Here is a 10,882-nt window from a genome sequence, read left to right as displayed (position 1 = left end):
GCCTTATGTGTCAGTATAATAATTATAACAATTATTGTCACATAATGAAAATTAAAATTAGATGTGATTAGGTACCTATCTAAAAAATAAAAATACTTGGGTACTTTAAAATAATATTTTAATATTATGATATTGTAGTACGCCACACTATACATTTTTAAGGGACAATACAGGAAATATTAAAAATTGTCAAAATTAAAAATATAACATCAAGTATTTATTACATTTTCCAAATAATTTACATATTGTGGGATGCCAGATCATCGGTGTTGGTTATTAATTATTATTACATAATCAAACAAAACAATTTTTTCAAACAAGATAAGTAACATTTTAAACATTGTTTCAACTTCACAATAACCAAAAAGCATAATATTATAAAGACTTTATAAGGCACTCAATTTTTGCACGAAAAGATGAGGAGTTTATTTTTAGAGGCTCAATTATTTATTACATAAAATTTTTTATAAAACAAATTAAATAATGATACTTAATTTCGAAAAGGAAATAAAAATATTAAATATAATAAATTATTTCCATCCACATCTTAGCACTAACAACGCACTGTAGTAAAAGTATGTTCATTTCATGCATTTTGATTGTTTTACCTTTAATAGCATTAATAATTTGAGATTATTAACTAACTTAAATTAAGAGTAAGTACCTACCATTTTTTTTTTTTTTAATACAGAAAAAATATAAAATATATATGATATAAAACACTTTGCAGGTATATCGGCGCATAAAAATATTGTTGGAAGGCCAAAGAAGGGGTTTTAAAAAAAACGGTGCAAATGTACACCCTTCAACCCCGCCCAAATGACGCCCTTGGATTGAACACTGCGTAAGTGTCAGTACATTGTACTGATACGGTTATGACAATAATTTGAACAATAAAACACCATTATTATTGGAAAACAATATCACTATGTGAAATGTTATAATCAATGAGGAATAAGCATATCTGCGGTCGTTAAAGCAAGAACATTTTTAGCCAGGGAAGATGACGTTAGGTAATTATGAAATTAAATTACGTGATTTTTACACATAATATTTCATATTTGATATCGACTAACTTTAGTTTGATTCACTGATATTTACTTTTTTAAAAGTTAAAAGCTTATTTGCAGTACTCGTCTATTATAACGTTAACTTTAAGATGTTGTCTGGTGGCGTTGGATGAATGGTTGAGAAAACACCAAATAAAAATTGACTCTGCGTCGCTTTCCAAGTGTTGCGTTTCCGGCTATTTACTAGCATTTGGCCGGACAACTGTAACTTGTTTCTTCGGCCGAGCTTAACCAGGAACAATAATGATAATTAAATAATTATTATAACACTGTTTTGGCACATGCGCCGCGGCCGAGGAATGAATATTACAATATCGGTGGCATCGGTGACAGCTACGACGATGTCGATGACATGACTAGGTCAATGATAAATAATAAACAGGACTGTGAATTTAATGCATTAAAATGTCAAAAAAATGCATTAAAATATGCACTTAAAATGCAAAAAATTAAAGTATAAAATTTATTTAAAATGGTTTTCAATTTAATTGTTATATTTATATTAATATTAGGTATAGAATATTAAACATTAGTACAGAAAAGTGTTTATTTATTAAAAAAGAATAGTAAAAATGTTGATTGAATTTGAATTTACATTTGCATTAAGTTAATGCTATTCACCTGAAACATTAAAAAAAAATGTTTTGTATTTATTTTGTTAAAATAATAAAACAAACTTAAAGATATTTATTTCCGGGTACCTTATTCATCTTTAGTATAATTTATTAATAAATAATGGCGAAGGCGCCGACGTAGTACAATGAATGTGACAGGCGCAAATCCAGAATAGATTTACGGTGGGGAGGGGCATCTTGGATAGAATTTCAGCCTAAGTCTGATAAAAACAGTGTAAATACTATGCAAGCTAATAGGTATATTATTATTTGAATTTCAATTTTTCAGTTCGATTAGATAAACAAAATAAAAGTTTAATAATGCTTAGGTTAAATTAAAATTTTTCATGGCATAATAATAATAAAATACTATATACATTTTAAATAAAAGAAAAATTGACACAACATTTTATGGCTTTTATATAGGACAATTATGATGGACACGAGACATCGCAGATCGGGGTATTATATCGAATCCGCCTTTTTAATATCAAATCCGCCAGATTTTTGTTTATGTTGATTCCGCCGGTTATTTATTTATGTTGACTCGCTGACTGTTAATTAAACAATAACCGACGTATCATATTATACATTATATTATAAGTTTTATTTAAATAAAAATATTTAATAATAATATTTATTAAAATAATAAAATAATATAACTCAAATATCTAGTGATTATTATTTGTATAAAATTAAGTAAAATCATCATATTTTTAAATAGCTAACCCCGTGTACTTCGTTGACCGTTAAATGTATCAACTCTATATAACTCAAACTTTGTTCAATTCGTTATTTAATATTCGGTGTATGGTGTTCAAAATTTATCTTAACTATTCCGCTAACCCGAATAAAAATTCTGATTCGCAGCAGTACATTATCAAGTAGGCAATCTACCTGCGGTACCTAGATCGCGGGCCCTGTGCTTTTTGTACGTTAGTGTATGATTTAACTCTTAAAGAATCAAAGTTATACCAAGTTTGTCGTTTTTACTTAACTCCATCTACGGTAGACTGATATAATTAATTTATACAAAATCCTATCCTAACTTAACCGTACTAAAATCCGATGAATAAAACAAATTGTGTTAAATGTTCAAGTATTTTTACTCAACAAATAAAGTTTTATTGACATTCATAGAAAAAAAAAACTAATAAAATTGGAAACTGAAAATGTCCCTAAACAGTTCAAAATATTATGAAAATTGTATCATATTGCATAGAAAATGGAAATATAAACAACCAGTGAACATTTCATGTATCTATGGTAATTTGTTTTAAAGTTACACCAAAAACCAAAATCAATTTTGACTAAAAATTACCGTTTTTCCTTAATTTTTCTTTTGTTTTTCACGGCGCTTTTGAAAATTACTGGGAATTTTAAATGTTGACCTACCTGATGCACCAAAAATATTCACTTTCCCATCGAACAAGATACCGAAGTTGAAAATCAAAGTATTATTTCGACTACTTATCGTGTACACAGACACAAAAAAAAATGAAAAATAAAAATAAAAAAAAGTACTCATCATTTACAATACATTCATCGTTCCACTCAGAATATAAAAACAAATTTAACCCTTTGTAAATTAACCTATCTTCTTCCCAGAAGAATCTGTCTAATCTACACACAAACATTAATTTATATATGTATATGTCGTAGGCCGTATGGAAATTTAGTCTTTTTGCGAAAAGACTATGCTCTTTGCAATGGGGTAGCCCGTTTGCGAACTACTTATTATTTTTCCAAACGACCTACTGTTTTTCAGGCTTATTGCATACGGACTAACAGCATTTAGGCCTTTTAAGAACTACAATCATTACAATATGATAACAACTATTTTAAATTAAATTGAAATATTAAGAAAATATTACATTAAAATATAAATATGTAGAATATTTACTTATTGCTACATGCGTTTTTTTCGTTTTAGTTTTAGTTTATTGAACTTAGAATATTGACTAAAACTATAACATTCAACTGTTTACACCAATTGGTATACGGTTAGGCATTATAAACATGTGGTTAAGCAGAAATATTCTACAAGCAACCGATGCAGAATATCTTAACGAAGTACCAAATACAATAATAACATTAAGAGAAACAGCGAAGAGACATTCACAATTTGGAGGACAGGGTTATCAAAAATGTTTTTGCAAAACATCATGCAAAACAAATAGATGTGCTTGTGGGAAAAATAATGTATTGTGTAGTTTAAGATGCCACGAATAAACCACTTAATAGAGTACCTATTACTTAATTATTTCACTGCTAAATTAATTTTTTCCCATATACTGCACATTGCAGGGATGAAATGAAATTGTTTTGAATATTTTTTTTATTTTGTATTGCATATTATTATAGTTCAAGTATTAATAATTTACATTTTTTTTTATTAAGATTTTAGAATATTTATTTTTTTTATTAAATCTTTGGATTTGCCTGATGATTTACCATATTATATGATTTACCATATGTTCATGTTGTAATATTAATCAAAACATGTATTATTTTTTTTTTTTAATAATAGGATGCATATATGCGTCCATAGCTGTTAAAGGGTTAATTACAAGAAATCTAAAATATGCTAGATCCTTTCTAATGTGATTTTATCAGTAAATAATACAAAATATGTGTTGAAAAAAATACCTTATATTCTTATCCATTTTTCTTAGATAATTGTCTCATCTTCATTTAGGTCATGTCCTTTTTCACGCATCCATTCGTCTTGAACAAATTTGGACATATAATTTCGTATACCGTCTGGCAATATTACCACTAGTCTTTGACCTTTCTTCATAGTCTTGGCTACTTGAAGAGCAACATGCATTGCCGAACCACTGCTTCCACCTATATAAAATAAATTATCATGTCATTAATTCATCAGTTTATTAGGCTCTTTTTATATATTATATTTACCACACAACAATCCCTCTTCACGTGCCAATCTTCTAGCCATAGGAAAAGAGTGTTTATCATCAGTCTTAATCCATTCATCTACAACTGATCTATCTGTAATAATAAAAATAGTATGAAACTAACTATTTAGAGACTGGACCTAGTTATATATAATATATAAACAGGCATGGTATCTTCGAACAGCTGACTTAACCCTAAGTGGATGATAGTTTTTTTAGATATAAATCATTTTAGCTGTTATGACAAATAGGGTTTTATTTTTTTAAATATAATATAATATATTCAATAATATTGGGAGTTGTGATGGTATTGGATATTTAATTTCATAATAATATTATAATTTAACTTAGTTTATAATCTATACTCTATTTCCATCAAAGATACATAAGATGATCGTTAAAAGTTCTCAACAGACAAAGACTTAACAAACAATGCTATCTACTAGTAGATTAATAGTAACTCCTTATTTGTTGGCAACCAATTATATTATGAATATGAAACTCATTACTCAATCTGCATTCTGTATCTGACATCTGCCCAGAATCCAGAGAGTAGTAAATATTATAATCTATTAATGTAATACTTTATTTACTTTGGTCTATTTTATATAAATCAATATTAATAAATATGATATGTTTAAATTAATTTTGTAACAAAACTACAAACTATTAACAAACTGTCACTATTAAAAATAAGTGAGTGATTACTATATTTTATTATTAAAATCACTCCTTATTTTAAAGTTTAAACAATACTTTCTTAGGAATATTTTGATAAAAAAAACCAAAATATATTATTCATAAATTTCAGGATTTATAATTATTGAAGTAAATACTTCATAGTCCAGTGGACCTTTGTATTTAACGCATTTAACACATTTTTTATTTAAATATTTAATCAACTAAATACAACTATAAAAAGGTGGGCAAGTGGATGTCGCTCTGCTGTACAGTAGGTTACAAGTGGGTCACTGTAATGGATGGTGTTAAATTTGAATTCAATGTTATAATATAATTGTATGAGAAAAACGATTCTGAGCAAAAACAGTCAGTCAGCCTATGATATTACGAAGTATATTTGATGATATTATTGTGAATAAAGTAATTTATACATAACCTATTTATGTGGAACCTCGTTTTAAATTTTTAATCCTTAGCTATAAAAGTTGAACATTTTATAAATTTTTACCTACAAAATAATTATTAGATTTTAAACTTGATAATTTTTGTCAAAATTCAAACTTTAAATGCTTATAAAAAAAAATTGTGCCTATATATTTTCAATTTTTTTCAACTGCTATTATAACAATATATCAGGAGAATTGCATTAAATGTTCACGCTTTTTACCCAACAAATAAAATTATAGATTGATATTTATAGAAAAAAAAACCTAAAAAAAATTGAAAACTGACAATGTTCGTAAACAGCTCACAAAAAGTGAAAATATTTTCAAAATATTATGGTGTATAGAAAATGAGAATATTAACAATCAGTGGAATTTTCATGTTTTTACAATCAGTGGTTTTTGAATTACAACAAAATTACAAAATCGCTACATGAGAAATTGAGTGAATATCCAATATTGTAAAAATATGAACTTCAAAGGATCATAAAAATTTAATTTGATTTGCTTGAAGACACACCATTGTAAAATCAATACATTCATCGCTCCGCTCAGAATCTAAAATTTTGCATTGTTCAATCGCTTGCACATGTTGTGAAAAATTAGAAATTTTTGTCAGAATGTAAATCGAAGTCAAAAATATACATGTAACAAGTGAGTATGGTTGTAATAATGATGATTTTTATAGATCAAGAATTAGCATTACAGATAGATCTTGAATATTGTGTTATTGATGTGTTTAAGAGTCTTAATCTATTCAACCAAGGCTTAGAACTTTTTAAAGTTATGAATTATAATACCTAATTCAAAGTTAAAACTATATATTTGCATTTTACATCTACACATTTTTTTTTTTAAATATATAAAAAGAAATTTAAAAAAAGAAAATGAAGATTCATGCTCTTTTGAGAAGAATTATTTATGCAACATATTATTAAGAGTTATGGAAAAATCATTTTTGTATGAACATTGAGCTATTTATAAAATACTGGAATTTACTGTGAAAAAGTTAGTAGCCTATGTTAATATAATATATCAGTCATTACTTAATATTATTTAATAATTATTACCCAACACTGTTGGCACAAAATCATAACCAATGCCTTCTACATCATACATCTTTATATCTGTTTCATTAAGACTTTCAGGCAGTGCTAAGATGCTACCACAAGGATCAGCAGCTATTATGCGACATTTATCTCCAAGTACTTGTTTCAACTTCCTGCCAATGCCAGTGATTGTGCCACCTGTACCAGTACCAGCCACTACTGCATCTACTCTATAATTTGTTTGTTCCAATATTTCTTGGCCAGTTCCATCAAAATGTGCTAGTGGATTATATTTGTTACAATACTAAAAACAAAAACAGTCATTTGTTGGTGATCAACAAACTTCACAAATTGTCCTACCTGATCAAGTATTATGGTATTTTCAGGATCTACCAAATGTAACTTATGTGCTACACGTATCAAACCATCCAATTCATTAAAAGCAGCTGATGTAGGTGTACGCACAATTTTTGCACCTAGTAATCGTAGAGCATCTACCTTTTCACGAGACATTTTCATTGGCATCACTACCATGCAACCATATCCTTTAACCGAAGCCGCCATAGCTAATCCAATTCCTAGAATAAATATATCAGTAAGTGCATACGTAGATAAAATAAAAATTAAAAGTACTAATTAATCAAATACCCGTGTTTCCCGATGATGGTTCAATTATTGTAATTCCAGGTTTTAGCAATCCTTGACGTTCAGCATCTTCAACCATTTTCCATCCAATTCTATCTTTAGTACTACCACCAGGATTCAAAAATTCACATTTTGCCACTAAACACAATAGATAATATTTTAAAAAAATTATGTTATAATAACATAGCATATTATGCTACATCATATAAATACATACAAATCTCGCATTCAATGCCCTCTGCTTGAGGTATTCGATTCAACTTCACCAAAGGTGTATTGCCAATGGCGTGCAATATGTTTGGTAAAATTTCATTTGTATTATTTCTAAAAATTCAATAACTGTAAAAGTGTATTATATTATAAATAATATTATGCTTACACATTTTCATTATGAATATGAGGTGTATCTTTTGCGCATGAATCTTTTGTCCAAGTGCACTGACTACCTTTATCTGGTCTGCATTTTTCAAAATATGCATCGATATTGTAACCAAAACAGCCGTCTTTGGTTTTCACTTCTTCGATATCCGCCTCCTTCGCCAATACTACAGCTGGATCTGCCATCGTAACGCTACAATCAAAACCACAGCATAAACTTGTGTAATCCGGTTTCCACTTGTCACAATAATTAGCATAAATTAGATACTCACTAAACAAGCTAATTACCTAATTAACCAATAAAACTACTCAATTAACAGTAGGTACAGTTTTTATGGTACGAAAACAATACAATTAACGTAACTTAAAATTGTAGGTAATCAACGTTCAGTCCACGTTTAAACTTAAATCGAATAAACGATCCCAATTGAATGATGACAGACAACCTCCAGCCGGCTACCGAGCTAATGATGATGACTTGATTAACTATGATGACTTGCCAAACGCTGAAGCACCGCACAACGAAATATTGCTGCACAAGTGCCAGTAGTGCCACGAAGCAAGATATCTTGGTCCGTGATAAGTGCACAGCTACCGCTGACCAACTACCTACAATAGGCAACAAGTATTATTATGATAACAAGACATAAGTTGATAAAATATACTAGATAGATAACAATAATGTAATATTCTGGCAGGTAATTTTTACAACACTTTTGAAAATAATTATACATTTTACTATTATAGATTCTCGGCGAAGAAATTTATTTTAGTATGATGTGTGTTATTCATTTTTGTGTCGGTGTAGGTTATGCCTACACTATAAGTAGGTAGTCGAAATAATGCTTCGATTTTCAACTTCAGTACCTATCTTGTTTGATGGGATAGTCAATCTAGTTGGTGCATTCGGGAGGTTTAAATTCCCAGTAATTTTCAAAAGCGCCGGGGGAAAAAAAATTAAGGAAAAACGGTATTTTTACGCAAAAATTATCGGTTATTGACAAAATCGATTTTGGTTTTTGGTGTAACTCTAAAACAAATTACCGTAGAAATGATAATAAAATGTTCACTGAATGTTTATATTGGGATTTTCTATTGTAGTAAGCGAGTTACTACGCAACATTTAAAATAATTTCAATTAGGTACATATTCGGCATTGTACGTCAAACGATTTTGTTCACCCTTTCTATTGTACAAAACATAAATTATTAAATAGCCATGGGGAGTATATAGTGACCAAAACAAAAGGATAAACAAATTTACAATTAATCAATTATTTGGGAACGATATTTAAATAATAATACCGCAACAGATTAGCACGACTTTACAAATCGTGTAGAATAGACGGAAGTGATATTTTGCAATATCGTTATATGGCAAATATTAGATATAAAAAAGTAGAATGATTTAGTATAATCGAATTTGTAGATAATACATTAACTAGCAGTACATTATGGCAAATACGCAGAATAGATTAGGAATGTTGCAAGTGTGCGGGTTGAGTCGATGGTCACACAGGCCATATTCGTTAGAGACAAGATAGGGTATCGATGGGCAGGGAGAGCAGGGACCCGAATAAAAAAGGGAGCCTGAAACAGCCTGTATTCAGACGTGTCTACTCCAGAGCACAACGAGCACCTTCACGTCACTCTGTGTAAGAACTTGTCATTTGGACTTAGACAAATTACTGAAGAACATTTCAATAAACTACAAAGTATCTTTTCAACATCTTCATCATCAACAAAAGTGGTCTTGCTTCCTGTAAAATCATAATATACTCGTAGTCAACGGCTATCAGAATATTACTCTGACCGCTCCAACCTACGAGAATATTACGCTATACACCATAACATTTTCAAAATATTTTGACTTGTTTTGAGCTGTTTACGGACATTAAAAGTTTCCAATTTGGACGAAATTACCAAGAATAACAATTTTAGTTGGGTATTTTATTGTACTTAATTTAAAAATATTATAATAAAAATCACTCTGTATAGGGAAACTATATGTACGTTACATTTAAACATACCTACCTTTGACCAGCGATAGTACTTACGTAGGTAACCAATATCAAATGTCTATATTATTTTCTTCATAAATTATTTCAACTTGTTAGTTCTATAAATACTAAATAGATTAGGTATTCGACCGTAATCTTAATCAAACAAAAATCATTAACTATCTAGTCTACATAATAGTAATATTATTAAATATATTTGAGTATAAATATGTCCAGATGTAACTCACAGCCCACAGGTACATACACACAATAATACATTCGAATTTATTTTCCATAACTTTTAAAATATTTTTTTTTCACATTATGTTTTTGTTATATTTTTCTGTATATCGATGTAAGTATCAAATCCAAGCATAAAACAGTCAATTTTGGAAGGTTACTAAGGCTTGAAAATGTAAAACGATATTCCTCATCATAAGTAATTTTAAGTATAACTAGAAAAATTAAAAACTGACAATATCCGTAAACAGCTCAAAAAGAGTTAAATTATTTTCAAAATTTTATCGTATATAGAAAATACTAATATAAACATAAAGTGAAATTTTCAAGTATCTTCAGTCATTCGTTTTTTAATTACAAGAAAATAAGAAAATCGTTACATGAGAAATCGAGTGAATATCAAATGTTGTAAGAATAGGAATTTTAAACGCTCATAAAAATTTAATTTGACTTGCATGAAGACATTTTTTGAAAAAGGTAGACAAACTTATGAAGAATGTTGTATTACATTTTAAAATCTTAGATTTAAAAAAAATTTTATTTATGAATTTCTAACTCAAAATAATTTGCAAATTTTCCTCATTTTTACGTATTTTGTCAATATTTGAACTTTAGATGCTTATAAAAAAAAACTGTGACTAACGATTTTTTTCATCTGCCATTGAAACAATACCCAATTTCCTATCAGAAAAGATACTGTTGAATAAAATCCAAGCATTTTTACTGTCTTAAAAGGTGATGACAGACACAAAAAAAACACACATCATTGTAAAATCAATACATTCATAGTTTCACTCAGAATCTAAAATGTACAATATCAATAACATTTTTTGTTGGTCAAAAAG

The 10,882-nt window shown here is 28.5% G+C and overlaps 1 protein-coding gene across 1 annotated transcript; it reads right to left on the bottom strand.

Annotated features, from left to right (window-relative positions):
• Positions 1 to 4,337: 4,337 nt before the first annotated feature.
• Positions 4,338 to 8,296, bottom strand: LOC100165631 (cystathionine beta-synthase-like). The gene is made up of 8 exons (XM_029491589.1): positions 8,071 to 8,296; positions 7,800 to 7,991; positions 7,638 to 7,744; positions 7,424 to 7,558; positions 7,136 to 7,353; positions 6,797 to 7,079; positions 4,604 to 4,696; positions 4,338 to 4,534 (listed from the first exon to the last, which is right to left on the bottom strand). The coding sequence occupies exons 2-8, from the start codon at positions 7,982 to 7,984 to the stop codon at positions 4,356 to 4,358; spliced, it is 1,200 nt and encodes a 399-aa protein (XP_029347449.1). The 5' UTR covers positions 7,985 to 7,991; positions 8,071 to 8,296; the 3' UTR covers positions 4,338 to 4,355.
• Positions 8,297 to 10,882: the final 2,586 nt, after the last annotated feature.

This window comes from Acyrthosiphon pisum, chromosome X (assembly GCF_005508785.2).
Source record: "Acyrthosiphon pisum isolate AL4f chromosome X, pea_aphid_22Mar2018_4r6ur, whole genome shotgun sequence".
NCBI lineage: Eukaryota > Metazoa > Arthropoda > Insecta > Hemiptera > Aphididae > Acyrthosiphon > Acyrthosiphon pisum.
Note: the sequence above shows the minus strand (reverse complement) of the source record. Positions and strands in the feature narration are given on the sequence as shown.

Excerpts from the sequence above, each read along its gene's own strand:
- LOC100165631 (XM_029491589.1), bottom strand. The coding sequence starts at position 7,984 with ATGGCAGATCCAGCTGTAGTATTGGCGAAGGAGGCGGATATCGAAGAA. Across the intron at positions 7,745-7,799 it reads CATATTCATAATGAAAATGT|AAATAATACAAATGAAATTT; the intron begins GTAAGCATAATA and ends TTGAATTTTTAG. Across the intron at positions 4,535-4,603 it reads TGAAGAGGGATTGTTGTGTG|GTGGAAGCAGTGGTTCGGCA; the intron begins GTAAATATAATA and ends TATTTTATATAG.